This window comes from Hippopotamus amphibius, chromosome 5 (genome assembly GCF_030028045.1).
Source record: "Hippopotamus amphibius kiboko isolate mHipAmp2 chromosome 5, mHipAmp2.hap2, whole genome shotgun sequence".
NCBI lineage: Eukaryota > Metazoa > Chordata > Mammalia > Artiodactyla > Hippopotamidae > Hippopotamus > Hippopotamus amphibius.
In genome coordinates, this window is record NC_080190.1 from 10421921 (window position 1) to 10447613 (window position 25693).

At 47.7% G+C, this 25693-nt stretch overlaps 1 protein-coding gene across 1 annotated transcript in view; it reads right to left on the reverse strand.

The window, feature by feature from the left end:
- Positions 1 to 25693, reverse strand: part of LOC130854176 (deleted in malignant brain tumors 1 protein-like) — a 197203-nt gene that overhangs the window by 109192 nt on the left and 62318 nt on the right. The window contains 1 exon segment of the mRNA XM_057736939.1: positions 5760 to 5806. Coding sequence (XP_057592922.1) covers positions 5760 to 5806 — 47 coding nt within the window.

Below are 25693 nucleotides of genomic sequence, written 5' to 3' on the forward strand. Positions count from 1 at the left end.
GGAGAAGCTCATTAAAGCTCCAAGACTCGGGCACCCAGACCCCATTTCTCAAGGACCTTCCTCAGACGATTCCGATCCTGATGACCAGCTGCTCTTGCAAATGCCAGATGGCAGAACCGAGCACTGGGCCTTAGCTCGGTAGGCATGGCCTTCCCTGGAAAGAAACCTCTCTAGGGGTCACTCATGGCTTTTTTTAAGCAACAGAACCCTTTCCTAAATTGAAATTCATGGGGAAGCTCCAAATATTAATATCAACAAGTCAATGGACCCCCTCTGAGTGTGGCAGAGGAGTCCCTGTGGGCTCAGCCAGTGACATCAGGTCCTCTCCTCCCAGAGGGCAGCCTGCAGCGGAGTTGGGGATTCCCTGATGGAGGCCAGCCCCTCCCTTTACAGGACCAGAAACCAGAGGCCATGAGGCTCCTGGGGTTGCCAGGGGCTCTGTCCTATGCTGAGCTGGGGTCCCAAGCGGACACCCCAGAGCAGGCACCTATTTTCAACTTGGGTCATCTAAGCCCCTTTTCCCAGAACTTGGCTCTAAGCCCTGCCTGCCCGCCTGGGCCCTCCCACCCCTGTGAGGTCTCTGATCTCTGAGCCCGGGAGCCCGGTGATCTGGGACAGACCTGGTGGGAAGATTCCAGGCCGTGCCCTCTTAGGTATCACCATTTACTTCCAGGCACTGGGTCCCAGGAGTCTGTGTGACCATGGCTCCCCTTTGGGTGTCAGGTGGACCCCCTAAATTCTAATTTCACTGTTGCTGAGTAGCCCCACATAATTGTTAACCACTGTTACATTGTAACAACACTTTGGGCGCTGTGCATGTGATACTTACAATGTCAGAACATCACTGAGCTTTGCTCTCATAAAGCCTGTCTTCCCAACCAGGTTACCACGGACCCATGCCCCACCCCAGCCCCCAGCCTTACCACCAAGCTGAGTCACATCCTCTCCCTCTGCTCCTCAGTAATCGAGAGCCTGGAGCCAAACAGGGGCTCAACCAGCGTTCGCCGCTGCAGGTGGGTGTCAAGAGCAGCACCCCACCCTCCCACCATCCAGGGTCACCAACAGCCTTGAGGAGGGGACACTGAGGTCCATGGAAGGGAAGTGACACACAGAGCCAGGCCAGTGTCCAGGACGGCAGAAGCTGCCTCCCATGAGAAGGATGGAGAGTGCTCTCCAGGGTGCAATCCAGCTACAGTATCTTCCAGCAACAAACACAGCCCTCTAATGACTCCTCATAACAGAAGCTTGTCACATGCTTCACATCTTTCTCAGAGCAACGCTGAAAGCCCTCACTGCAGTTTACAGGGCCCCACTGCACTGGCCCCCATGGCCTCTCTCTCCCCAGCCCACTCTAGCAATCATCCAGCCCCAGGGCGTTTGCAATTGCTCTTTTCTCTGCCTGGAAGACTTTCCCCCAAGAAATCTATGAGTTCACCCCCTCCCCTCCTTCAGGTCTTCTGACATGTCATCTCCTCTGGGCAGCCTTCCCTGACCACCCCTCCCTAGCACACCCTACCCCCACATTCCTGGCATTTCCTCTCTCCACAGCACTTCTCACCATCGGGCCTCCTTATATTTTACTTCTTTATTCTTCTGCCTGTCTACCCACTAAAACATAAGTTTCATGAGGCAGGAATTTGTGTCTGTTTTGTTCACTGGTGTATCTCTAGAATCTAGAACAATACTTAGCACAGAGTAGATGCTCAAGAAATATTTGCAAAATGAGTTGACTGAATGAGTGTGGGCAGATTTGGAAGAGGAGGACCAGGGCTCTTTACCCAGATGGTTTTTCGTGAGTTCTACATTAAGTGGGGTCAACCACACGCTAAGGATTATGTTTTCCATTCATGTGTTCAGTCAAGAAATAAGTGCTGAGTACCTAAGGTGTTCCAGGCACTGCTCTAGGTAATAGGGCTGAAGTCCAAAGCCAGATACATGTGACCGCCCACCCTTATGGGCTTTATAAACTAGGGCAATGCAGCCAATAGGCAAGAGATAAATACACAGGGAGAAACATTTCAGATTGGGAGAAGAATTGTGAAGGAAATGAACAACGTGATAGAATAGCGACTATCTGTGGTTCAGAGGGCTATTTGGTTAGGGTGGCCAAAATCTCACATTAGCTCAGTAACTGCTTCAGGGATTCCTCATCCAAGGTTCAGAGAAGTGAAGTAACTTACTGAAAGTCACAGAGCTAGAAAGTGGTGGAGCCAGAGCTTGACCTGAAATCTGACTCCAAAGCCTGGCATTTTTCCACTAGAGCCCAAAGCCTTCCCCTTCCCCCAACAAGACTCTGTTTCCATGAAAACCACAGGCCTTGTGGCTAAGTGCCCTCCCTGTGGCTAAGTGAAGGATGCCTTGCTATTCAGAAACATTCCAAGGAAGGGGTAGAGAAGGAAAAGTGGTTCTGAGGTCATCAGAACAAGCACAGAATTTTTGACATATGCCCCACGAAAGCTGCAGAGTGGCTTCTCCCTGAAAGAGTAAAGGGAGAATGTCTTTAAAGGCAACACTAGATCTACACCAACACGGGTGGAAGTGGTATAGGCAAGTTTGCAGTGCCCAGTCAGCTCCAAGCATAGTGGAAAAATAAAAGATCAGAGATGTAACCATCTCCCCAGAGTTATAACTCTTTCCCTTAAGGTATGTAAGATTAGTGGAGTCTGGTGCACTACCTCTCCAAGGGGGTTATTGCAACTGAGCAGGGAACCCTCAAGAGTAAAGGTCCAACAGCAAAGAGAAGGAAGCTCAGGGAGGTGGGGGGGGGGACAGTGGGGATGGCTGTTTCAGGTGAGGCTGCAGACAAGGTGGCAGCATCACGAGGTGTTAGACTTTTCAAGTTCAGTTCGCCCCAGTGTCATCAGATTCTAGGAAACCCAGTTACACTAATTACACTCACCAGACACTAATTGGGAAGCCAGGAGACCAATTCATTCATTTGCAATAGGAGTACACTTGGACTAAAGAATTATTCTGCTCCAGAGATTAAATTATATGCCAGTAGTTTGCTTGGGGAACAAAGAATGAGAACAAGGAAACTAGATGGTGTCCTAAAGAAACTCTTATCAAGATAATGGAGCCTGTCATTACCCCATCTTCGGAAGTTTCTGGATGAAGAACTGTTTCGGGTTCCTCTAAATGCTTGTTGTCGTGACTGCCTCCCAATCCCCAACACAGGGCCCTTGGTAAGTAAGAGACACAGGAGACTCAGACAGACCCCTCCAACCAGAGCACAGGTGAACTTGGGCCACAGCCAAGTTGATTTGTTTCATAATTTTTCATGTTCAATTCAGTTGCTTCAGAAGGTTGGCATATGACAGTTTTTGTTCATTAAGGGACTAGAGCTCAGTAATTTAGGAGAAGTCCTGTGGACCAAAGCAGCTGATGATGGGTCCACTGAAGGGTGTCCTGAGCTGGAGGAGAGGCCTTCATCCCCAGCTCCGTCAACACCTTTCCCCATGATTGGGAAACAACATAGCAGGAGGGATGAAACAGAAACAGACGATACCACGGTATGCATGACAATCTAGAAAGACGGAACCACCAGCCAAGCCAACCGTGATAAATGCACCCAAATCACACCTATCCTTGAGTCTACAAATCAACTGTACAGTCCTGGAGGGTGGGCAGTGGGTGGGTTGTGACTTGTGGGAAAACAACTACAGGGTTAGAATTGACCAGAAATGTCACAGGAGTGAAGTGTAAAAGGCACTGACAAAAGTGACTGGATCGAAGGGCCTCTTAATTGCTGCTCAGGGGGCCCTGCATGAGGAAGAACCACTTCCCTCAGGATGGACCAGACCAGACCCCATCTGGCCATTTGATGCACTGAACCACTGGTGCTCACAGTGTGGTCCCTGGACCACCAGCATGAGCATCACCTAGGAACTTGTTAGAACTACGGAGTCTCAGGCTGCAGAGTGGGCCCCAGCCATCGGTGGGGGCTCCGGGGCTCACTCTGCACTCAACAAACCTATAGGGAGCACTGCCTGCACAGTGGGCTCACTTACCCCCGAGGGACACCCAGGTGAGTAAAGCAGGGCCCTGAACTGCAGGGACGAAGCAGGGCCAGTGGTGGTGGGGAAGGAGATTTTAGAGACGACAGAGCTAAAGTCAGGAACGTAAGGTCGGGGCCAACTTGATAGCAAGGGTGTAGGGACAAAGGGGACGAAGGAGCCCAGGATGACCAGCTCTGCTTCAAGTCCCTCGGTTTCCAGGTGAAGGAGGCACCACATGGGACAGGGAGCCCAGGAGGAAGAATGGGCACTGGGAACAATGAGCGCTTTGGAGGCTCTTCCCGCCTCTTCCCCTCCTCCTCCTGACGGTCTCCATCTGCTCCCGTGCCTTCATGACCCTGGGACACGCACTCACCCCAGCTCTCTCTCCCCGGTCCTTGCTTTCCCCTCAATCTTCTAACATCCTGCTGGTCACCTCCACCTGCATGAAAGCTTCACCTGCACCTTCAGTCGACACAGCCCTGGAGGGGATGAGAGAGGGGCCCTGAGAGAAGATACACAAAAGGACAGGGAGCAGGGCTGGCTGAGACTGAGCCACAAATGAGAGCAGCCCAGGCCCCTGGGTGGAGGTGTCATCACCACCCAGGGTGGGGTAAGGAAGATGCTGGGGCTTCCAAGGGTGGGGGTCTGGAAGGAGGATGTAAAGGAAGGGTCATGGGTGTGATGAAAAGGAAGAGTGAGGTTGGGGGTGGAGGAGATGAACCTGGGGGCAGGGACAGAGGCATCCGTGAAATGAAGTCCAGACCTGGGAGGCTGGGGGCTCATGACTGAGAGTGGTGTCTGGCAGCAAGATGTCAGGCTGAAGTTCTGGAAGTTGCTAATGTCTGGGTGTGGCCATGGGGATAAAGGAAGGTCACGGGAAGAGGGGTCCAAGAACCAAGGCTCTGCCAGAATGTGGACTTCAACATGACTCCAACCTGCTGTTCCCAGACTTTTGCTTTCACGGCCCCCAAAATTTTCAAGTAAATTTTATTTGTGGAACTTTATTGTCCCCACAAGGCTGCCATGTTTTATTTGGTAAATGAAGATGTCTTAAAGCCCAGGTTTCATCATCACTGTTTCATAAACTAATAGATGTTTAAACAAACAGAATCAGGGATGATGGAGGATCAGACACAAGGACTGCCCTTCGTGAGAAGGGACCTCATTTTCTCATGTTGCCACAGACAAGTCCCTCTTCATCCTAGGTGTCCAGTCCACACGCCACCATCAGGGGGCCAGCACCAGAGACCAGCAGAGCAACCCTAGCTGAGAGGGACCAGGGTTGTGGCACAGCCCCGGCACCAGTTCCCCACTCCAAGCCTGGCCAGGCCCACAGCCCCTCTGCCCCTCTAATCTTTTATCCACACAGAGCTGGAGTGAGCTTTAAAAAACATGAACAGATCTCTGCTGAAAGCCACCAGAGGCGATCCTAGGGTATTCCACAGAAGATGGGGCCCCGCAGCCAAGGTTCTGAGCAGCAACCATGTATCCAGTCACTCAAGGTCAGCCCTGGACTGTCCCAGAGCCTGGACTGCTGAGCACCTGTCCACTTATACCAGTGTCCTGGTTGGGAAGTGATGTTGTGGCCCCCTCCCCCTCCCATGTCTGGTCCCAGCTTGCTGGCCTCCAGCCCAGCTGGAATTCCTTCCTGTCCTCAGCCTCACCACGTGCACTTTCCCCTTGGGGTCTGGAACTCTCTGCCCACCTCCTTGTCTGTCCTTTGACAAGGAGTCCGGGCCTTTTGAGCCAGTGACACAACACTGAAGCAGAAGAGGAGAGCCATGTGGGTGTCACAGGAGGGGGTGTCGCTGGTGATAAATGACCCAGGTTCAAACGCAGACTGATCGTCCCCAGTGCTGTGGGTCTTCCCACTTCTCTGTGCCCCAGGATGAGAGGGAAAACATGAGGGGGTCCCAGCTCCTAGCAGAAGCCCAGCAGGACCGCCATCGGGCCCCTGGGAAGGGCATCAGGCCCAAGCCACCAGAGTCTTGGAGATGCCACCTGTGCCCAGCCTGTCATTCTGATTCTGAGGACAGAGGCGGTGGTTGCAAACAGCAATCAGAGTGGACCCAGTGCAGCACCCCAAAGGACCTCATCACCCCAAAGAAAAGCTTTTTATCATAAAGGAGGATCATCTGTTGCCCACGTTGGCGGAAGAGCCCACTGCTGTCCCAAAGTGAGCTCAGGTGGCAGGTGTGGCCCCAGGGACAGGGAAGCTGGCGCCATGGCCCCTCGGCTCCAGAGAGCTGGTTCACACTGGGTTTGTGGCAGTGGTTCCCATCCACTGCTTTCTTCATCAGCAGCTCCCAAGTCAGTCTTCTTTGTGGGCTTGACAGTGGTGTTGAAAACCACAACACATACTATGAAAGCTCCAAGGAAACTGGAACGAAAGAAGAGTCTGAAATGGGTGCAGGGCAATGACAAGCACGTAACACTCAGCCAAACCCAAGAAGACAAAAGCGCCTTAAAAACAGCACAGCCATAATGGAGTCCTTATGCACGGCCAGCGGAGAGGGAAAAGTGACTGATGGGCTCCACACAGCTGCCACTGGTCTCAGCTAGTTCCTTGAGTGAGGAAGGTTTTGTTCATATTTCCTTCTTCCTTGTTACACACAACACAAGCCTCAGAGAGCCAGTGCATGTGTGTGTGTGTGTGTGTGTGTGTGTGTGTGTGTGTGTGATGTGCACGGGGCACACACGCGTGGGCAGTGTCCCCTAGGAGATGCCTGACCAACCATTTGGGTGGATTTAATGGCACGAACATGCTTTTTCCACAGCCCTTGATCAGGCTGAGAACTGAGCACCAGGGAGTCTGGTCCAGTAGGGAGCTGGCCTCAGGCCAAGGGAACCAGCCTGGCTTTACCCAAGGTTGGGGGAGAATGGTGTGCCCTCAGTACACCAGCTCTGGAGTCACTTTCAAGGCATTGGCGGCCTGGGCTCCACAGAGGGGCTCCGGACTGGGAGGCCAGCCAGCGCCAAACCCTTTGCTCTTGCCAAAAGTGCCAGGGCATGGGGAGGGCTTTACCCCTTTCTCCTTCAGCCAGAAAAGACTTATTCAGAATTTCCTCCCCTCCTCTGGGGTTCCTCACACATTCTCAGAAAACTGCATTCACCCCTCTTGCCTCCCTCCCCGAAGCCTTTTCTCTCCAAACTCATGGAGCCAGCGGGGTCACACACAGAGTCCCACACACGGGGTCAGCGCCCACCCCCCACTTCCCATCTTTCTCTGGCTCACATGCAGCACTGGGCTGGGCCCTGACTATTCTGTGCCTCACCATCTGGTCCTCCTTGTGAGATCAGCAACCACAGCTTCCATTCCTCCCGCACTGCCTACACAGCAAGATCTCAGCTCTCAGCACCCTGTACTTGCCCACAAAGCCTCATATATGCTCTTCAGGTGAGTTTCGGCCCATGTCACAGATGAGGAAAACTGAGGCTCACAGTAGTGAAGTATGTACTCCCATGAACATGGTTAATAAGTGAGCAGACAGAAGAACTCAGGACACAAACCCACAGCTGCCTGACTCAGATCCTACAAACTCCCGGATGATACTGTTCTTGGCTGAGATTCCCTGATGGAATGTGATATGTCTCTTGTAGTTTGCTTGCAATTGCCTTGTTCCAGAACAACTTGATGCAATTTTCAAAACCACAGATGGTGTAACAGCAAAGAAAGAAATGTTTAACAAGACCACGAAAACTAACGGTAGGCTAGGAAAATGAAGCTAGAGTAACATTATCACAAAATGAGAAATACCATAAGGCCCTCCACTAACAGACCTTATTTGCTAGAGAGCAATTGGAATGGTGGCTCTAAGCTTCCTAGCAGCCAAAGCAAAGAAGGAAACAAGATCAGTATAAAATTTAACCCGTGTGTTATTCTTAGAGGCATCAGTTTCCTTGTTCCCAAGCCTTGATAAAATGTCTCCCAAATGGCCTCATGGACAGATTAACTGGGTGAAGGATGTCAACTTTCAAATCATATTCCCACATCCCTGGGGTACCATGGGTGTGATGAAGACGAGGGTGAGGTCATTGGTTCTGCTCCTGTACCTGCCTCTTCCCCACCTACCTCAGCTCCAGCAGAGAAGAGGTTACACTCAGAATGCTATGTGGGGACTTCCCTCATGGCACATTGGTTAAGAATCCTCCTGCCAATGCAGGGGACCCTAGTTCAAGCCCTGGTCCGGGAAGATCCCACATGCCGCAGAGCAGCTAAGCCCGTGCACCACAACTACTGAGCCCACACACCGTGACTACTGAAGCCCACTCACCTAGAGTCCGTGCTCCACAACAAGAGAAGCCACCACACTGAGAAACCCACACACCACAACAAAGAGTAGCCCCCGCTCACCACAACCAGAGAAAAGCCCGCATGCAGCAACAAAGACCCAACGCAGCCAATGAATGAATGAATCAATGACTATTTAAAGAACAAAGAGAAAGAAAGAAAGAAGAAAGAAAGAAAGAAAGAAAGAAAGAAAGAAAGAAAGAAAGAAAGAAAGAAAGAAAAAGAAAGAAAGGAAGGAAGGAAGGAAGGAAGGAAGGAAGGAAGGAAGGAAGGAAGGAAACACTCAATGATATATTCTTAGGGCAGCCAAAAAAGGGGAAATTGATAGTAACACAATAATAATAGGGGAGTATAACACACCACTTACACCAACAGACATATCATTCAAACAGAAATTAAATAAAGAAATATAAGCTCTAAATGAGATATTAGACCAGATAGATTTAATTGATATTTTTAGGACTTTCCATCCAAAAACAACAGAATACACTTCTTCTCAAGTGCACAGGGAATATTCTCCAGAATAGATCACATCTTCGATTACAAATCAAGCCCCAATAAACTTAAGAAAATGGAAATCAAGTATCTTTTTTGACGACAATGCTGTGAAAGTAGATATCAATTACAGGAACAAAAACTGTAAAAAATACAAACACATGGAGGCTAAACAACACTCTACTAAATAACCAAGAGATCACTGAAGAAATCAAAGAGGAAATTTAAAAATACCTACAAACAAATGACAATGAAAATATGATGACCCAAAACTTATGGAATACAGCACAAGCAGTTCTAAGAGGGAAGTTCATTACAGTACAATCCTACCTCAAGAAACAAGAAAAATTTAGAATAAACAACCTAATCTTACACCTAAAACAACTGGAGAAAGAACAAAAAAAACCCAAAGGGAGCAAAAGGAAAGAAATCATAAAGATCAGATCAGAAAAAAATGAAAAAGAAATGAAGGAAACAATAGCAAAGATCAATAAAACTAAAAGCTGATTCCTTGAGAAGATAAATAAAATTGATAAACCATTAGCCAGACTCATCAGGAAAAAAAGGGAGGAGACGCAAATCAACAGAATTAGAAATGAAAAGAAGTAACAACCGATGCCACAGAACTACAAAAAAAAAAAAAAAAGAGAGACTACTACAAGTAACTATATGCCAATAAATTGGATAACATGGAATAAATGGATAAATTCCTATAAAAGTACAATCTTCCAAGACTGAACCAGAAAGAGATAGAAAATATGAACAGATCAATCACAAGTCCTAAAATAGAGACTGTGATTAAAAATCTCCCAACAAACAAAAGCCCAGGGCCAGATGGCTTCACCACAGAATTCTATCAAACATTTAGAGAAAGGCTAACATCTATCCTTCTCAAACTCTTCCAAAACATAGCAGAAGGAAGAACACTCCCAAACTCACTCTACAAGGCCACCATCACCCTGATACCAAAACCAGGCAAAGATGTCACAAAAAAAGAAAATTACAGACCAATATCTCTGATGAATATAAATGCAAAAATCCTCAACAAAATACTAGCTAACAGAATCCAACAGCACATTGAAAAGGTCATACACCATGATCAAGTGGAATGCAAGGATTCTTCAATATACGCAAATCAATCAATGTGATACATCATATTAACAAATTGAAGGATTAAAAACCATATGATAATCTCAATAGATGCAGAAAAAGCTTTTGACAAAATTCAACATCCATTTATGATAAAAACTCTCCGGAAAGTGGGCATAGAAGGAAATTACCTCAACATAATAAAATCCATATATGAGAAACCAACAGCCAACGTCATTCTAAATGGTGAAAAACTGAAAGCACTCCCTCTACGGACAGGAACAAGACAACGGTGCCCACTCTCACCATTATTATTCAACATAGTTTTGGAAGTTTTAGCCACAGCAATCAGAGAAGAAAATGAAATAAAAGGAATCCAAATTTGAAAAGAAGTAAAATTGTCACTCTTTGAAGATGACATGATATTATACATATAAAACCCTAAAGATTCTACCAGAAAACTGCTAGCATTAATCAATGAATTTAGTAAAGTAGCAGGATACAAAATTAATGCACAGAAATCTCTTGCATTCCTATACACTAACAATGAAAGAGCAGAAGGAGTAGCTAGGGAAACTCCCCCGTTTACCATTGCAAAAAAAGAATAAAATATCTAGGAATAAATCTGTCTAAGGAGGCAAAAGACTGGTGTGCAGAAAACTATAAGACACTGAGGAAAGAAATCAAATATGATACAAACAGATGGAGAGACATACCGTGTTCTTGGATTGGAAGAATCAACATTGTGAAAATGGCTGTGCTACCCAAAGCAATTTAGAGATTCAATGCAATTCCTATCAAATTACCAATTTTTCACAGAACTAGAACAAGAAATTTTACAATTTGTATGGAAACGCAAAAGACCCCGAATAGCCAAAGCACTCTTGAGAAGGAAAGATGGAGTTGATGGAATCAGGCTGCCTGACTTCAAACTATACTACAAGGCTACAGTGATCAAGACAGCCTGGTATTGGCACCAAAACAGAAATATACATCAATGGAACAGAATAGAGAGCCCAGAGGTAAACCCAAGCACATATGGGTACCTTATCTTTTACAATGGAAACAAGAATGTACAATGGAAAAAAGACAGCCTCTTTAATAAATGGTGCTGGGAAAATTGGACAGATACATGTAAAAGAATGAAATTAGAACACCTCCTAACACCATACACAAAAATAAACTCAAAATGGATTAAAGGCCTGAATGTAAGGCCAGACACTATAAAACTCCTAGAGGAACACATAAGCAGAACACTCTAAGACGTAAATCAAAGCAAGATCCTTTTTGACCCACCTCCTAGAACAATAGAAATAAAATCCAGAATAAACAAATGGGACCTAATGAAACTTAATAGATTCTGCACAGCAAAAGAAACTGTAAACAAGACAAGAAGACAACCCTCAGAATGGGGGGAAATATTTGCCAACGAAGCAACTGAAAAGGATTAATCTCCAAAATATACAAGCAGCTGATGCAGCTTAATACCAAAAAAACAAATAACCCAATCCACAAGTGGACAGTAGACCTAAATAGACATTTCTCCAAAGAAGACATACAGATGGCCAACAAACACATGAAAAGATGCTCAATATCACTAATCATCAGAGAAATGCAAGTCAAAACCACAATGAGGTATCACCTCACACTGGTCAGAATGGCCATTTTCAAAAAATCTAGAAACAATAAATGCTAGAGAGTGCAGAGAAAAGGGAACTCTCCTGTACTGTAGGTGGGAACGTAAATTGGTATAGCCAGCATGGAAAACAGTATGGAGTTTCCTTAGAAAACTAAAAATGGAACTACCATATGACCCAGCAATCCCACTACTGGGCATATACCCAGAAAGAAACATGTACCACAATATTCATTGCAGCGCTATTTACAATAGCCAGGGCATGGAAGCAACCTAAATGTCCATCAACAGATGAATGTATAAAGAAGATGTAGCACATATACACAATGGAATATTACTCAGTGGTAAAAAGGAATGAAACTGAATTATTTGTAGTGAGGTTGATGGACCTAGAGAATGTCATGCAGAGCGAAGTAAGCCAGAAAGAGAAAAACAAATACCATATGCTAATGCATATATATGGAATCTAAAAAAATGGTACTGATGAACCCAGTGACAGGTCAAGAAAAAGATGTAGATGTAGAGAACAGACTTGAGGACATGGGGTGGGGGAGGTGAAGGGGAAGCCATTCTGAGCCTCAGTTTCCTCATCTGCAAAGTGGATACATAAGTTGGGGGATGTTAGCAGATTTCAATAATGGAAGATAGGTACCCTGTCTCACAGAGTACCAGGTACAGAGCTAGCACTTTGTAGAGAGTTAATTCTCACGTCTAAAATGCAAATGCAGGCACGCGCACACGTGTGTGTTTGTATGCGAGCCCACACATACCATCATGTAAAACCACAATTTCCCTCAAGCCCTGTGTAGAGGCTGCCTTAAGACCCTTTGTAAATAAGGACATGGCTATTTGCTCCATGTGCTTTAGGAGCTGACATGAATCCCCCGTCATTTTTCAGAGCCAGTGCAAGTCCGGGGATTAACTTTGTACTGATAAAAGCTGGAGCTAAGAACACTGCCTTCCATTTTCAGATATTCTGATGGAGACACCATCTCCAGCCCCCAGACTGTCCAGAGCCAGTACCCCATGAGGTTCTTCTGACAAGAAGGGAAGGTGGGTGTCATCTGTCTGAGTGTTCTTTGTCAGAGAGAGAGAGAGAAAGAAAGAGAGAGAGAGATACTAGGCAGACTGGCCAATCATCCTGTTTACTTAGCATCTGCGTGACATGACATTGAGATTCCAGGCCTCACTGATTTGCCCAGGGCTTTTCCCTGTCCATGTTATCCCTCGACACTCTAAGAGCACAAAGATGTGCTAGAGTAACTAAGCTTCAAAGCATTGATCTAAAGCAGTGATAGACACAAACTTGGAATCTTAATTATCTCATCTGTGCTCAGCTACTTGATCTGATTTTGCTCCGTACATATTAATTATCAAGCCAGACACATCTGCAGAGAGAAGTCACGTTATGAGTGTCTCCAGAACAATATTTTCTGCCCTTTTTTATCAGTGCACAAACTGGGGTCTTAATCAATGATGACAAAGTTTTAGGGCCTCTTGATAATACACACTTTTCCTTAACTTCAGGAATATTTCTCACCCCAATCAGTCATTTCCGAACTTGAGTGACTCACTGAAGACATTGACATAACGATTGACTTTTTCTAAGTGTAACCATTGCATTTCTCAGCCAGAAACAAAACAAAAAATACTTGCAATTACAATGATCAGCAGAGCATTGCCCCCCTCCAATATAAAATTCCCCTTGAGGTGGAAAATCTAGCACCAAGTAACAGTTATAATTTGCCATGATTTACCTATACAGCAGTGAAATTAAGAAATTTAATAATTAGATATAATACCTGTAGATAGAACTGGACCCAATAAAAGACATATTTCAAGGATGACTGTGGAGATCCCCATTTTGCTGGGTTCTTCTCAATTTGAATAAACATGCCTTGATATTTATAGGTTCCTAGCTAAAACGGGGCGTATCTTCTGAGGTACTATATTTCTACTGCTGCCATAAAGATTCAGGAAGTAAGGGACTTGTCTAACAATCTATGGTTAGTTTGTGGGAACAATTCAGGTGTGTTAGACTGATTGGCGCATGAAGAGTCTGGCTATTTCCCAAATGCAAAAGCACTGGCATTAGTGATGCAATTTCCAACATCTTCCTAGGTGAGCCTTTACGTCTCTCAAGGGCTGCCTGAATATAGGCCTGATTTTCATCTTGGAGACTGTGAATGAATTTGTGGGAAGTCTCCTGCAAGGTTCGGGGCAGAGCAGGATGTGGGCTGTTGAGCAAATGCAGCACACTGTGCCAAGGGGGAAAAGCATCTCTTGGGATGATTTGTTCTGGCAGGGCAGCCTCCTGTTGGCCCCTGGTCTTGGAGAAATGAGAATGGTATTAGTGCAGACATGATGGTAGAGAAGATGTGAGAGATATCCATGGATTTCATGGGCTTATATAAGCTTTAGCCATCATCTTCTGCCTCTCACACTAATTCCATAAGCCAGGAGCTGAGAAACATGTGACTTCAAACTGAACCACCTCTAACCATTCAAGGTTTTGATTTCTTGCCCTTGGAATTCACATTGTCTCACCCTTGGAGCTTGGCAAACCCACCAAACCTGCCCCCAACCTCCTCCAACCTTGCTTGCAATCCCTCTCTTATGTAGGTATCACTTTGGGACCCCCAGACTTTCTTTATCAGCACACTCTGGTTTTACCCCCACAATCTACCAAAAAGGTTTCCTATCATTTATTTTTTATCAAAACTGTCTTGCTGGGTGCTTCCTAGGTGGCACAGTGGTTAAGAACCTGCCTGCCAATGCAGGGAACACGGGTTCGATCCCTGTTCCAGGAAGATCCCACATGCCGCGGAGCAACTAAGCCTGTGAGCCACAATTATTGAGCCCATGTGCCGCAACTACTGAAGCCCATGCACCTAGAGCCCATGCTCCACAACAAGAGAAGCCACAGAAATGAAGAGCCCACCCACCACAATGAAGAGTAGCCCCCACTCACCACAACTAAAAGAAAGCCCGCTCACAGCAAAAAAGACCCAACACAACCAATAAAATAAATAAATAAGTTAATTAATTAATTTATATTAAAAAAAAACTCTCTTGCTGGTCAGTAACTCCCTGTTAAAAGCACATGGCTTTGCAGGACTTGCCTCTGCTCTCCTGGCCTGAGTGAGCCATGTCCTGCCTTTCAGCTGAGATGTGGAGGCTAGGAGATGACCCCTTGGCTTCCTTGACAAGAGCTGTTAACCCCTAGTCTCCAGAGGCTTCATTCTGGAAGGATACCAGGAACCCATGCCTTGAATCAGCCACCATGCAGGACTTAGGGCTGGACGTCTGCATGTGGCTTCATCCAGATGAAAGTAACTTTCAACCTTGGCTTTCTTTGTTAATCTTATACCTCTTCCCGTTGTTCCCAAGTTTCTCCTCTCCCCTTGATGAGAATAGGCACATTTCTTCAGGATAACTGTACTGTTTTTCATGCTCCTTCTATCAGCCCAACAATTGATGAGTGTCAGGTGACAAGAGAACCAGGACACACATCTGCTCGGGAACGTGGAAGACCAGGTAGCACCGTGTATTATGCTTACAATGGTTATGTTTGTTTGGATTCTGAAGTGCTGGGCTGAGAATGATTGTGAAGTGCCAGGTTTGGGATCATCAAAAATAGGTGCTGTGATTGATTAGTAATGTCTGCCCTGAGCACAGCAGAGAAAAAAAGGAGGTAGGAATACAAACTATCCACGAGGGAGGAGGGGGTACAAAGTGTCCCTTCCCCACAGAAGCACACTGTCTGGTCTTACAGGCAGATCTGCATGGTGACAGTTACCACAAGACCTGAATATTATTACCACTTGCAATGGGCAAATACAGGAGAAAAAATATGTAAATCAGATGACAGAGGTAGTTTCTCAAAGGAAGTGAGACTTAAAATATAAGCATCGGGCAACCAAGAGTGGGAGACCAGATGAGGAACAGAAAAGACCTTTGAGGATTGTGTGAGAGTGGAGGTTAGGGAAGTTGGGGGCTCCTGCCAGGAGACTCTCCAGGAAGCCCCATCAATAGCTCAGCTCAGAGCAGAAAGAACAGCACCACTTCCTCATTTTTGTCATTCTGATGACACTGTCCTTTGCCCCCTGTGGTTAGCAGTAAAGACCCCAACACAACAAGGGCTTCTGAGCTTTTTGTTCAGAGGATACCAGGAAGGAGGGAGGAGGAGCCTGCCTGTCATTTCCAAACCAGCTGGAGAGGCGTCTAGGTGGGAAGATGGGTGATGTCAGCAGATCAGGAAGGAGGTGGGGGGCCTGGATGTGCAGGAAGAGCACAATGGGGCTGCAGGACACCTGCCACCACCATGTGTGTCCCTCATCACCAGGACCCCAGCCTGTCCCAAGGCCTTTTGCACCCCTTGGCCCTTTATCAGACCCTGTTCAGAGAGGTCTTCCTCTTGTGTAGAGACGAGGGTACTGGAAGGACCCACTCCTCTCAGAGGGCCCACCTTTCTTTTCCCTGCCCACTGGCTAGAAGCATCTAGGCCAACAGCATATCTGGGTAGAAGACCAGAGGTACAGAGCTCCATTTCCTAATGAAACCTACCATTCAAAACAACAGGAAGAAGGAGAAGCTCATTAAAGCTCCAACACTCGGGCCCCCAGACCCCATTTCTCAAGGACCTTCCTCAGGCGATTCCGATCCTGATGACCAGCTGCTCTTGCAAACTCCAGACGGCAGAACCGAGCACTGGGCCTTAGCTCGGTAGGCATGGCCTTCCCTGAAAAGAAACCTCTCTAGGGGTCACTCATGGCTTTTTTTAAGCAGCAGAACCCTTTCCTAAATTGAAAGTCATGGGGAAGCTCCAAATATTAATATCAACAAGTCAGTGGACCCCCTCTGAGTGTGGGAGAGGAGTCCCCGTGAGCTCAGCCAGTGACATCAGGCCCTCTCCTCCCGGAGGGCAGCTTGCCGCAGAGTTGGAGATTGCATGATGGAGGCCAGCCCCTTCCTTTACAGGACCAGAAACCAGAGGCCATGAGGCTCCTGGGGTTGCCAGGGGCTCTGCCCTCATGCTGAACTGGGGTCCCAAGTGGGAACCCCAGAGCAGGCACCTGTCTTCAACTTGGGTCACCTAAGCCCCTTTTGCCCAAAGTTGGCTCTAAGCCCTGCCTGCCACCCTGGGCCCTCCCTCCCCTTGTGAGGTCTCTGATCTCTGAGCCCAGGAGCCTGGTGATCTGGGACAGACCTGATGGGAAGAAACAGAGCCCTGACCTCTTAAGCATCACCATTTGCTTCCAGGCACTGGGTCCCAGGAGTCTGTGTGACCATGGCTCCCCTTCAGTTGTCAGTTGGACCCTAAAATCTACTTTCACTGTCACTGAGGAGCCCCACATAATTGTTAACCATTGTTACCATTGTAACAACCCATTGGGCGCTGTGCATGTGGTACTTACAATGTCAGAATGTCGCTGAGCTTTGCTCTCATAAAGCCTGTTTTCCCAATCAGGTTACCAGGCACTAATGCCCCAGCCCAGGCCCAGCCTGAGGACGAAGCTGAGTCTCATCCTTTCCCACCACTCCTCTGTATCGGGAGCCTGGAACCATACAGGGGCTCAACCAGCGTTCGCCGCTGCAGGTGGGTGTCAAGAGCAGAACCCCACACCCCACCATCCAGGGTCACCAACAACCTCGAGCAGGGGACACTGAGGTCCAGGGAAGGGAAGTGACACAGAGCCAGGCCAATGTCCAGGGTGGCAGAGACTGCCTCCCATGAGAAGGATGGAGAGTAGGAGGGCTGATATGGCTCTCTGCTCTCCAGGGTGCAAACCAGCTACATAAACTTCCAGCAACAAACACAGCCCTCTAATGACTCCTCATAACAGAAGCTCATCACATGCTTCCCATCTTTCTCAGAGCAATGCTGACAGCCCTCACCACAGTTTACAGGGCCCCACTGCACCAGCCCCCATGGCCTTTCTCCCCCCAGGCCACTCTAGCAATCATCCAGCCCCAGGGCCTTTGCACTTGCTCTTTTCTCTGCCTGGAAGACTTTCCCCCCAGAAATCTATGAGTGCACCCCCTCCCCTCCTTCAGGTCTTTTCTGACATGTCATCTCCCCTGGGCAGCCTTCCCTGACCACCCCTCCCCACCACGCCCTACCCCCCTTCCTGGCTTTTCCTCTCTCCACAGCCCTTCTCACCATCTGGCCTCTTTATGCTTTACTTCTTTATTCTTCTGCCTCCATTTCCACTAAAACATAAGTTTCATGAGGCAGGAATTTGGATCTGTTTTGTTCACTGGTGTATCCCCAGAATGCAGAACAATACTTAGCACAGAGTAGGTGCTCAAGAAATATTTGCAGAATGAGTTGACTGAATAAGTGTGGGCAGATCTGGAAGAGGAGGACCAGGATTCTTTACCCAGATGGTTTGCATGAGTTCTACATTAAGTGGGGTCAACCACCCGCTAAGGATTATGTTATCCATTCATGTGTCCAGTCAAGAAATAAGTGCTGAGCATCTTAGGTGTTCCAGGCACTGCTCTAGGTAATAGGGCTGAAGTCCAAAGCCAGATATATGTGACCCCCTCCCTCATGGGCTTTATAAACTAGGGCAATGCAGACAATAGGCAAGAGATAAAATACACAGGGAGAAACATTTCAGATTGGGAGAAGAATTGTGAAGGAAATGAATAACGTGATAGAATAGCGACTATCTGGTTCGGAGGGCTATTTGATTAGGGTGGCTAAAATCTCACAGCAGCTCAGTAACTGCTTCAGGGATTCCTCATCCGAGGCTCAGAGAAGTGAAGTAATTTACTGAATGTCACAGAGCTATAAAGTGGTGGAGCCAGAGCTTGACCTGAATTCTGACTCCAAAGCCTGGCATTTTTCCACTAGAGCCCAAAGCCTTCTCCTTCCCCAACAAGACTGTATTTCCACTCAAACAGCAGTCCTTGTGGCTAAGTGCCCTCCACTGAAGGATGCCTTGCTATTCAGAAACATTCCAAGGAAGGGGTAGAGAAGGAAAAGTGGCTCTGAGGTCATTAGAACAAGCACAGAATTTTTTGACATATGACCCACGAACGATGTTGAGTGGCTTCTCCCAGAAAGAGTGAAGGGAGAATGTCTTTAAAGGCAACACTAGATCTAGACCAACATGGGTGGAAGTGGTATAGGCAAGCTTGCAGTGCCCAGTCGGCTCCCAGCAAAGTGGGAAAATAAAAGATCAGAGATGTGACCATCTCTCCAGAGTTATGTACTCCACAACCCTTTCCCTTAAGGTACATAAGGTTAGTGGAGTCCAGTGCACTGCCTTTCCAAGGGGGTTATTGCAACTGAGCAGGGAACCCTCAAGAGTAAAGATCCAACAGCAAAGTGAAGGAAGCTCAGGGCGGTAGGGGGGAAGGTGGGGATGGCTGTTTCAGTTGAGGCTGCAGACACGGTGGCAGCATCATGGAGTGTTAGCCTTTTCAAGTTCAATTCGCCCCAGTGCCATCAGATTGGAGGAAATCCAGATACACTAATTACACTCGCCAGACACTAACTGGGGAGCCAGGAGACCAATTCATTCATTTGCAATAGGAGTACACTTGGACTAAAGAATTATTCTGCTCCAGAGATTAAATTATTTGCCACTAGTTTGCTTGGGGAACAAAGAATGAGAACAAGGAAACTGGATGGTGTCCCTAAGAAACTCTAATCAAGATCATGGAGCCTGTCATTACCCCATCTTCGGAAGTTTCTGGATAAAGAACTCTTTCAGTTTCCTCTAAATGCTTGTTGTCGTGACTGCCTCCCAATCCCCAACATGGGGCGCTTGGTAAGTAAGAGACACAGGAGACTCAGACAGACCCCTCCAACCAGAACATGGGTGAACTTGGGCCACAGCCAAGTTGGTTCCTTTCCTAATTTTTCATGTTCAATTCAGTTGCTTCAGAAGGTTGGCATTGACAGTCTTTTTGTTCATTAAGGGACTAGAGCTCAGTTATTTAGGAGAAGTCCTGTGGATCAAAGGGGCTGATGATGGGTCCACTGAAGGGTGTCCTGAGCTGGAGGAGAGGCCTTCATCCCCAACTCCTTCCACACCTTTCCCCATGACTGGGAAACAACATAGCAGGAGGGACGTAATAGAAACAGAAGATACCACCACATGCGTGACAATCTAGAAGGACTGAACCACTGGCCAAGCCAACTGTGATTAATCCACCCAAATCACACCTGTCCTTGAGTCTACAAATCAACGGCACAGTCCTGGAGGGTGGGCAGTGGGTGGGTTTTGACTTGTGGGAAAACAACTACAGGGTTAGAATTGACCAGAAATGTCACAGGAGTGAAGTGTAAAAAGGCACCTCCAAAAGTGACTGGATTGAAGGGCATCTTAATTGTTGCTCAGGGGGCCCTGAATGAGGAAGAACCACATCCCTCTGGATGGACCAGACAAGACCCCATTTGGCCATTTGATGCACTGAACCGCTGGTGCTCACAGAGTGGTCCCTGGACCACCAGCATGAGCATCACCTAGGAACTTGTTAGAACTGCGGAGCCTCAAGCTGCAGAGTGAGCCCCAGGCATTGGTGGGGGCTCCAGGGCTCACTCTGAACTCAACCAACCTGCAGGCAGCACTGCCTACTCAGGACCGAGGGACACCCAGGTGAGTAAAGCAGGGCCCTGAACTGCAGGGTCGAAGCAGGGCCAGTGGTGGTGGGCAAGGAGATTTAAGAGGTGATAGAGCTGAAGTCAGGAATGCAAGGTGGGGGCCAACTGGATAGCAAGGGTGTAGGGACAAAGGGGACGAAGGAGCCTAGGATGACCAGTTCTGCTTCAAGTCCCTGAGCCTCCAGGTGAAGGAGGCACCACTTGGGACAGGGAGCCCAGGAGGAAGGGTGGGCATTGGGAACAATGAGCGCTGTGGGGGCTCTGCCTGCCTCTTCCCTTTCTTCTCCTGATGAACTCCATCTGCTCCCATAGCTTCATGGCCCTGGGACATGCATTCACCCCGGTTTTCTCTCCCCGGTCCCTGCTTTCCCCTCAATTTTCTAACATCCTGCTGGTCACCTCCACCTGCATGAAAGCCTCACCTGAACCTTCAGTTGACACAGCCCTGGAGGGGATGAGAGAGGGGCCCCAAGAGAAGATACACAAAAGGACAAGGAGCAGGGCTGGTCAAGACTGAGCCAAAAATGAAAGCAGACCAGGCCCCTGGGCGGAAGTGTCCTCTCCATCCAGGGTGGGTCAGGGAAGCTGGTTGGGTTTGCAAGGGTGGTGGTCTGGAAGGAGGATGAAAAGGAAGGATCATGGGTGTGATGAAAAGGAAGAGTGAGGCTGGGGGTGGGGGAGATGAACCTGAGGGCAGGGACAGAAGCATCCCTGAAATGAAGTCCAGACCTGGGAGGGTGGGGGCTCATGGCCGGGAGCGGTGTCTGGCAGCAAGATGTCAGGCTGAAGTTCTGGAAGTTGCTAATGTCTGGGTGTGGCCATGGGGATAAAGGAAGGTCACAGGAAGAGGGGGTCCAAGAACTGAGGCTCTCCTGGACTTTGCATTTTAACAGGACCACAACCTGCTATTCCCAGACATTTGCTTTCACAGCCCCAACAACTTTCAAGTAAATTTTATTTGGGGGACTTTTTTGTCCCCACAAGTCTGCCATGTTTTATTTGGTAAATGAAGATGCTTTTAAAGCCCAGGTTTCATCACCACTGTTCCATAAACTAATAGATGTTCAAACAAACAGAATCAGGGATGTTGGAGGATCAGACTCAAGGACTGCCCTTCATGAGAAGGGACCTCATTTTCTCATGTTGCCACAGACCAGTCCCTCTGCATCCTAGAGGCGTGGTCCATGCACCAGCATCTGGGGGCCAGCACCAGTGGCCGGCAGAGAATCCCCAGCTGAGAGAGGCCAGGGTTGTGGCACAACCTCGGCACCAGCTTTCCACTCCAAGCCTGGCCAGGCCCACAGCCACTCTGCCCGGCTAATCTTTTATCCACACAGAGCTGGAGTGAGCTTTAAAAAACACGAAACAGATCTCTACTGAAAGCCACCAGAGGCTATCCAAGGGCATTGCCTAGAAAATGGGGCCCTGCAGCAAAGGTTCTGAGCAGCAACCATGTGTGCAGTCACTCCAGGTTAGCCCTGCTTCTTACTTCCTATCTCAGAGCCTGGACTGCTGCAGCATCCGTCCACTTACACCAGTGTCCTGGTTGGGATGTGATGATGTGGCCCCCTCCCCCTCCCACATCTGGTCCCAGCTCACTGGCCTCCAGCCCAGCTGGCCTTCCTTCCTGTCCTCAGCCTCACCACACGCACTTTCCCATCAGGGCCTTGTAACTCTCCACCCACCTCCTTCTCTGTCCTTCGACAAGGAGTCCAGGCCTTTCGAGGCAGTGACACAACACCGAAGCAGAAGAGGAAAGCCATGTGGGTGTCACAGAAGAGGATGTTGCTGGTGATAAATAACCCAGGTTCAAACGCAGACTGACCATCCCCAGTGCTGTGGGTCTTCCCACTTCTCTGTGCCCCAGAATGGGAGGGAACCATGAGGGGGACCCAGCTCCTAGCAGAAGCCCAGCAGGACCACCATTGGGCCCCTGGGAAGGGCATCAGGCCCAAGCCACCACAGTCTTGGAGATGCCACCTGTGTCCAGCCTGTCATTCTGATTCTGAGGATAGAGGCGGTGGTTGCAAACAGCAATCAGAGTGGACCCAGTGCAGCACCCCAAAGGACCTCATCACCCCAAAGAAAAGCTTTTTATCATAAAGGAGAATCATCTGTTGCCCACGTTGGCAGAAGAGCCCACTGCTGTCCTAAAGTGAGCTCAGGTGGCAGGTGTGGCCTCAGGGACCGGGAAACCGGCACCATGGCCCCTAGGCTCCAGAGAGCTGGTTCTCATCAGGTTCGCAGCAGTGGTTCCCATCCACTGCTTTCTTCATCAGCAGCTCCCAAGTCAGTCTTCGCTGTGACCTTGACAGTGGTGTTGAAAACCACAGCACATACTATGAAAGCTCCAAGGAAACTGGAACGAAAGAAGAGTCTTAAATGGGTGCAGGGCAATGACAAGCACGTAACACTCAGCCAAACCCAAGAAGACAAAAGCGCTTAAAAACCGCACAGCCATAATGGAGTCCTTATGCACGGCCAGCGGAGAGGGAAAAGTGACTGATGGGCTCCACAAAGCTGTCACTGGCTCTCAGCTAGTTCCTTGAGTAAGGAATGTTTTGTACATATTTCCTTCTTCCTTGTTACACACAACACAAGCCTCAGAGAGCCAGTGCACATGGGTGTGTGTGTGTGATGTGCATGGGGCACACACGTGTGGGCAGTGTCCCCTAGGAGATGCCTGACCAACCATTTGGGTGGATTTAATGGCATGAACATGCTTTTCCCACAGCCCTTGATCAGGCTGAGAATTGAGCACCAGGGAGTCTGGTCCAGTAGGGAGCTGGCCTCAGGCCAAGAGAGCCAGCCTGGCTTTACCCAAGGTTGGGGGAGAATGGTGTGCCCTCAGTACACCAGCTCTGGGGTCACTTCCCAGGCATTGGCGGCCTGGACTCCACAGAGGGGCTCCGGACTGGGAGGCAAGCCAGTGCCAAACCTTTTGCTCTTGCTGAAAGTGCCAGGGCACGGGGAGGGCTTTACCCCTTTCTCCTTCAGCCAGAGAAGACTTATCAGAATGTCCTCCCCTCCTCTGGGGTTCCTCACACATTCTCAGAAAACTGCATTCACCCCTCTTGCCTCCCTCCCCGAAGCCTTTTCTCTCCACACACGAGGAGCCAGCGGGGTCACACACGGAGTCCCACACATGGGGTCAGCAGCCCCCTCAATTCCCGTCTTCCTCTGGCTCACATGCAGCGCTGGGCTGGGCCCTGACTATCCTGGGCCTCACCATCTGGTCCTCCTTGCGACATCAGCAACCACAGCTTCCACTCCCCCAGCACTGCCTACACAGCAAGATCTCAGCTCTCAGCACCCTGTACTTGCCCACAATGCCTCATATACACTCTTCAGGTGAGATTCAGCCCACGTCACAGATGAGGAAAACTGAGGCTCACGGAAGTGAAGTACATCCTCCCATGATCATGGATAATAAGTGAGCAGAGTGGGGAGAACTCAGGATGCAAACCCATGACTGCCTGACTCAGATCCTACAAGCTCCCGGATGATACTGTTCTTGGCTGAGATTCCCTGATGGGATGTGATATGTCTCTCATAGTTTGTTTGTACCTGCCTTCTTCCAAAGCGACTTGTTGCAATTTTCAAAACCACATATGGTATAACAGCAAAGAAAGAAATGTTTAACAAGATCATGAAAACTAACAGCAGGCTGGGAAAATGAAGCCAGGATAACATTTCAACACAAAATGAGAAATACCATAAGGCCCTGCACTAACAGACCTTAGTTGCTAGAGAGCAATTGGAATGGTTGCTCTAAGCTTCCTAGCAGCCAAAGCAAAGAAGGAAACAAGATCAGTATAAAATTTAACCAATCAGTTGTTCTTATCAGATGGGTTATCAAATTGTACACTTTAAATATATGCAGTTTATTGTGTGTCAATTGTATATCAATAAAAGTTCTTCAAGAAAAAAGTAAAAATAAAAACAAAAATTAAAAAAAATAAAATAAAATACAGATGTCTGCATATCATGCCTTCAAGATTCTGATACACTGAGTTTGGGTTTGGATCTTGAGATCTTTCTGCTTAAACTTTCCAGATGATTTTAAAATACAACAAGGTGTGGGAACTGAGAGAGGCCAGCTCTGAGTAGTTCCCCCTGGCTGCATACACGGAAGAAAATTCACATCGGGGCAGTGGCAGATTCTTTTGAGAATGGCAGAAAGGAGGTTTAGGCTGCAAGGAGGCAGTTTCAAACAGCTTATGGAAGACACTGAATGTAATTCAGTGGGAAATGGGGAGTCCTGGCAGGGTTTTGAGGAGGAGAGTGGGAGACATCTTTTATAAAGACAGATAATAGAACAAGAAGTGCAGGGGGCCTGTACCAGGATGCATGGAGGTGTACACACATTTATCGAGCACGGCCATCACCGACATATTGTGCAGGAGTCTGGAAAATCACTAGGAAGAATAAAATACTCCCTGCCTGAGGAAACATACAACCCAGCTGGACAGAAAAATCACTAGCTCATCAGAAAATAACAGATGGAAACTTTCCAGTCCCTTTAAGACCTTAAGGGATCGCAGAAGAGTTTGACTTTAAGAAAAAAGACTTAGATGATATCGAAGACATTTCAAAGCCTGAATCTGGAGAACAGCTAAAAGTCAGATCTATAATAGTGAAAGATTTGTGAAATGCTACCTGGCAGTGCCTAGGCATGTGTCAGTTCAAATCTTCATCTATCTTATGTATTCATTCTTTTTAACTAGAAAATCATTTGGTGTTTCGAATTATTATTTGAATAAATCTTTTTTTTAAGGTAAAAACGAAATCACCAGCAATACATAGGCTGTCAGTGTTATGTGTGCTGGGCCTGTGAAACCAGTTTCCATGGTTTCGAGGGGTGCACTGACTTAGAGCAGTTTTGGGCTTCAGGTGGACCTTCCAGATGCTGTCAATATCCTTGACTTTTCTGGGAGATGTGTCCCCAGATCTTGTAAGGGTATGATCACAAGCACTGTAGACAACTCTAACATATTGACTGAAAAGCAGCCAGAGTGAGTTGAAATAAGCTGTAATTTGAGTCATGAGTTAACATTTGTGCTTAGAATGAAAACAGTCTCATTGACACACTGCTGCAACAAGCAATCAAAATTTAATTTCCACGTCATTAATAATTTGGTAATGGAAAAAAATCCATTTTTTTTAAAAAAGGTAAAATGCTTCATTTTATTAAAAAGAGCAAACCATATGAAGATAAACTCTTTCACTTTACATTTGTAGAAATGCATCTTCCAAATAAATGTTTTTTAAGAAGAATACATTTGCATCTTTATCACAAGCCATTGTGATAATTGCTCCATGATATTCAGATGGAATTAACACCACGTTAATTTTTTTTAATCCAATCAAATCCTGCCACAAGCCTCCCATTCACCAATGTTGATGAGAAGGCCAACACCCATCATTCCTCAGGGATCCTCCTGCCTCCTAGGGTGGGTCCGAGATGCCAGGCTCTTCCTTAGTGGTCTCAAGTCCCCACTACCCCACCCCACCTCTCACCCCCACCCTGTGGTTGACTGATAGTGTATGAATCCTGGTCATCC